Source organism: Lagopus leucura, unplaced genomic scaffold (assembly GCF_019238085.1).
Source record: "Lagopus leucura isolate 7727_CA_CO unplaced genomic scaffold, USGS_WTPT01 Super-Scaffold_774, whole genome shotgun sequence".
Classification (NCBI taxonomy): Eukaryota; Metazoa; Chordata; class Aves; order Galliformes; family Phasianidae; genus Lagopus; species Lagopus leucura.
The window spans coordinates 1,571,461-1,576,709 of NW_024962258.1; the positions used below are offsets into that span (position 1 = coordinate 1,571,461).

The 5,249-nt window shown below is 47.6% G+C and overlaps 1 protein-coding gene across 1 annotated transcript in view; it reads left to right on the forward strand.

Moving 5' to 3' along the window:
• Window positions 1-316: 316 nt before the first annotated feature.
• EFNA5 (ephrin A5) overlaps window positions 317-5,249 on the forward strand; it is a 204,705-nt gene continuing 199,772 nt past the window's right edge. The window contains exon 1 of the mRNA XM_042864975.1: window positions 317-638. Within this exon, the coding sequence (XP_042720909.1) occupies window positions 514-638 (125 nt within the window). The 5' untranslated portion in view covers window positions 317-513. The remainder of the gene's footprint in view (window positions 639-5,249) is intronic.

Sequence of the window (5,249 nt, forward strand, 5' to 3'; positions counted from 1 at the left end):
TTTTTTTTTTTTTTTTTTCTCTCATTGTTGGTTTGGCATTCGAGCGGGGAAGGAAGGCATAAACTTTCTGCTGAGACGTACCGCAGCTTCTCGCCCCTCTCCCCGCCGCCGGCCGCTCGATCGCGCCGGGACCCCTCAGCTCGCGGGAGGACCTCGCTCCGCGCCCCGCTCTGCGCCGCCCCCACCCCGCGGCGCCCGGTGCATGCCGTGCCGGGGACTCCGCGCGGGACGCCCGGTGAATGCGCGCCGCCCGCTGCCGGGTTGAGCCCCGCTGAGCGCCACGGCCGCGCCTCCCCGCCGGCTGCTGCGGCCGCTAGAGCCTCGCTAGCTGCGGCACGGCGCGGAGCCCACTGCTCGCGGTTATCCCCTCCCGCTCTCTCGTGCACCCGGAGAAGGCTCGGTTCCTCCTATCCTCTTTTTTTAAAATTATTTTTATTTTTTACTTCTGCCTTTTTTCCTCCCTCCCCGTTCCCCCCAACCTTTTCCCAATTTTTCCGCATTCGTCTCCCCGCGATGCCGCACGTGGAGATGCTGCTGCTGGCGGTCGCGGCGCTGTGGGTGTGCGTGCGCGGGCAGGAGCCCGGCGCCAAGGCGGTGGCCGACCGCTACGCCGTCTACTGGAACAGCACCAACCCCAGGTACGCGGGGACGGGGAGCGGGCGGCGGGGAGCGGCCCCAAGTCTATCGCCCCGCAGCCCGGCGACTGCGGGAGCTGCCCCCGTTCGCGTGGTGGGCCGGAAAACTTTCTTTTCCGGAGGGCCGGGGCTGCGAGCGGCGGCGGGGGGAAGAAAGGAGGGAGGGGTGCGGGGGGGCGTTTTTCTCCGTCCCGGCAGCTCGGCGCTTCCAGCTCTGGGGCCGCGGGCGCCGGGCGGCTGCGCCCCGCGGAGCTCCTCCGCCTCCGGCCGGGACCGGGGAGCCGGCCCGCCGGCGGCCACAGCCCCTCTTGAGGACGGTGCACTGCCCCGCGGCCCGTCGGGGCAGGTTGGTGCCCGGTCGGGGAGCGCGGTGTCGGCGGTGTCGGGAGGAGCGGGGCTCAGCCCGCGCCCTTTGCCGAGGTTCCCGTGCCCAGGGGGCGGCTGCTGCGGGCTGTGCGCGCCGCTGCGCCAACCTTCCGGGGAAAGGGAGGTTCGTGCAATTTTTCTGGAGTTTTCCCTCCAGTTTAGCATCGGAAAATCGCAGCCCCGCTCCAAATGGTATCCATGTGTTTGGGTAAAAAGTCACCTGGGGATTACGTTTTTTGCCTTCTTGCAGTACGTGCCAGCAGACTTTTTTTTTTTTTAAACCTGTCAAGCCAGTCTAAGTAAATTTGGGGCTATTTTATCTTAGGTTATCTCTTTTTTATGCCGCTGATACCGCTGTTTGGTTTAAGATTAGCGCATTGATTTTTGTCACAGGTCATGTTTTTTAATAGATCTGTGTCGCCTGCAGAAAACTCCCCTGCTCTGTATTCCGGAGCGGCCTCAGAATAGGTGGAGGAAGTTTCGGGCAGAATATCCAAGTGCGCAAAGGCAATAGTTCATTCTATGAGAGCTGTGGAGACTTTACTCCTCACTCCCATGTCTGTCCCGTGCTCCAGCGCTGCCTTCTGCTCTCAGCGCCGCAGCGCTGAACGGTTGGCGGAAAGAGCTCGAGACAAAAAGCATTTACCCAAAGTAGCAGTCGTGCCTGGGAGTGATGAGCATCTGCAGTTTTAAGTGCCCGTCTCTACGTTTTCCTCTCCTTATGTCTGCTTCTTGAAAAAAATAGTTCGTTGCAAATAAGATGAAAAGTTAAACCTAGCAGCACCACCAGTCTCAGAAATTGTTTGTCTCTCGAAAGCAGCTTTTTTTTGCTGCAGTCTTTAGGCAAAATGAAATGTTACTGTTGGAGGAAAAAAATGAAATGATATTCGCAAATCCCACTGGGCAGAAGCAGGGTTGTTGAAAGAAATAGGTTTGTCTAAATGATCTGCACATGTTGCTGGCGTAGCAGCTAAAAATAAAATGCTTCAAACGTAACCTTACATTCAGGATTTTTAACTTTGTGGTCCTGCGTGTGATGAGTGCACGGAGCTGCACATGTAGGCAGCGATAGGGACGGCCAGCCCTTGTCTGGAAGGCAGAGTTGTGCACTGAGTGGATTTGAAGGGATTTTAATAAGTTTAACGGTATTTCACCAGTGTTAATGAAATCTGTTCTTAATCCAGTGTTAAACATCAGCAGACTGTAGAGAAAACTTAGTTTTGTTATGCTTCCAAATAACCGCACGAAGGCTTGATCGCAAGATGCTGTGAAACCTTCCCGTTTGAAAACAAACATTTATTTTTCTCTTAAAACGTTCACTGCCCTCTCGCAATGAAAGCATCTATGTGGACGTGCCATGTTTATGCCTGAGTTAAAGCTATGAGAAGGAGCAGCGTACAGGCACATTTCCCCTTTGTTTTAAGCAGAGTGCCTCCTAAGTTACATGAGCGCTACAGAAAAGCAGGCAAATGCCTGGTGGGTTTGGTGCAGGAGACCCAGAGGGAAGGGAGCGCTTCTGAAATCACTTTGTCAAGATCTGGGGTGAAGGCAAAATTCAGTTTGGTTATCAGCACTTTGGGGTCAGCTAACAGTGCTGTAGGAGCAGCTTCACAGTGATTTATCTGCCTCCAGAGATAGGCAGATTCAGAGAGGGATGGTCTGGTTTTATACACATAGAATAGAAGTAAGTGGGAGTGTGTGCAGTGAGATAACAGTTTGAAGTGGGAAGGCAAAATATTCCGTCATTCCTCAGCCCCTAAACGCGGCCAGTCTGCTTCAGCTTACCTCCTTATTGTGTTTATTCAGAATTAACAAACCAGTGTGAGACTAATTAATTCAGTTTAAGAATGGAATGCTGATGCTGTTGATAGTGATTAAAGGCAAAGTAAAGAGAGGTTTTGTGAAAACGTTGTCTAAGAATTCCATATTGATTCAGTTTACCTCAGATACCATGTTTAGTTTTCCTAGTATGAAACTCCAGCAAATATACAGAAAGATCTCATCCTTATTAAGCGACACAGAACTGAATTGATGAGCAGCCCATTTTGAAAAGTGCTTCTTGTATGAACAGTATTTAGGTAAAGAGAGCCTGCGAGTCCATTAACAAAGTTGAGATTACATTTTTTGAAAAGTTGCCAAAGTTCTGCAAGAATAATTAAAAAGTACCACAGGATCATTATTGTGAGCATGATGAACAGAAAGTTGTGTATTCTTACAGAGCCTGAGTCTGTCATCACAAATAATTTAAGCCATATTTTCTGGTATAATTGCCAGCATACATGAAATGCTGTAAATGGTGTAGTGGTGTAGTCCAGTGCCAGATGAGTTTGAGTATTAGGCTTTTGAAGTATAATAAAATGTTTGGTTTATCTTTTTTTTTTTTTTTTTTTTTTTTTGTGTGTGTATTGAAAATGATTCATTGAGTAAGCTTGTAAGTATGTCTGATATTTTTGTACTTTTATTGTGGACTCAGAATTAGGCATACATAGATTCTAATCATTTCCTTAATGTCTTCCAGTGCTGACTGCATATATGGTCTTACACAGAAGAAAAAAGTATTCTTGTTGCAGAATACTCCCCTGAATCCAAAGTAGTTTTGGGAGTTTGTTTGGTAGTGGAGCATATGCATTTAATCCTGATAGCCGCTGTCCTTGTAATGAAAATCCAGCCCAAGTGTCATGCACCTGAGCCAAATTTTGAAGCGGTCTACTGACTTAGCACTTGCTAGTGCTTTTAATCTTGTAAAAGTTCAACTTGAACTGTTTGTGGTAATTATTACATTTTTCTGCTTGCAGGACTGTGTTTCATGGTTGTGGTTTACATATAGGTATTTTCCTCCAAGTTATTTCAGTGGCAGGTTCTGTAGCTTCGTAAATGCTTGCTGGTTTCAAGGTAGTTAAAAATACTTGCAGTTCGAGTCTGGATGACGGAGAGGCCAAACCTCATAGTCTCAGGAAAGCAAGTATTTTTTATTAGGAGTATTATTGGATTTGGCTATATCTTATGCAAGAAAATGGTGTACAAAATTACATCCCCAGAAGAACTCTTACAAAGGCATGGGATGCTGATGTATGTTCTTTGTGTGTGTGGACATCTGTTTATGTGGATAATAAAACTGAGAAGTCATCTGCTGATTACAGAATTTTATACAGCAGTAGCATTTCACATTCGGTTGACTAGCTCCAGTTACTAACCTGGATGCCATATTTTCATCAACAGTGGTAGGCTTTTTGTTAAGAGAGATACTTGGGAATCGTTGAACAGGAAAATAAGCAGATAAATGCTCTGCATGGAACAGGGTTTTCCAACCTGGATGTTTAAAGTTAGGTGAGTTTTGTGGTTGCGTAGGCACCGATCGTGAAGGACATCTGACTTTGCCAAGGTGCACTCTGTGTATGACACACTGGAGTCCTGCTGCAGTTGGTGGGTGTGCAGACGTGTGTGAGTGCTGCTCCAGTGCCACAGCACAGCCCTAGCACTCTGCCTGGCTGCCCCAACCTTCTCAGGACATGCGAGGTGGACCAGTGACCTCCCATTGCTTACCTGTGATTGAAGGCTTCATCACTGGCATAGTGATTGTGTATGCTGAGGTAGCGTGACTGTTTTTTTGCTTGCTTTCCATCTTGGAGTAGTTCTGTCTCTGTACGGAGATGGGGAAATCAGGCAGTTGGAATAGGAAAGAGGCCATTGCCTTTTTGAAGAACAACTAAGACGCAGGGGCTGAAGAGGGGCAAAATCGAGGCATTGGTTTGGCTTTGGTGTTCTATATCATTTCTATGTGCCAAAGAAAGCATAATATCCCTTAAGTACTCAGAGTGTATAAGCAGTATAGCTTATGTTTTGAAAGCATTTTATCCGGCAGCCTATTTCAAGAACTGAAAGAATCTTTGACTGATTTATTGTAGTTAAAAGATCAGTACCAGAGCCTTCGATTCTTTTTGCTTGCTTTCTGTACCCTTGGTTTTGCTAACGCTTTGTGTCTCCAAAAGAATTCTGGTATTTATTTTAAAAGTGGATTTTTGAGGGAGTTGGAAGCATTCTATGGAAAAACCACACAAAGAACAATAGTTACACTGGTTTCCACCTTCTTGTGAAAGGCACCTTGTTAAGTGGTAAATGGTCTTCATGAAAAACTTCTTACCAAGTCTCTCTGAAATGCACAGAGTTAGGACACTTTACTACCCTTTCTTCTGCTAGCACTGGGAGGTGAGGGACTGATGAAGAAGATCTGTCCTCTTCTCATGCCCC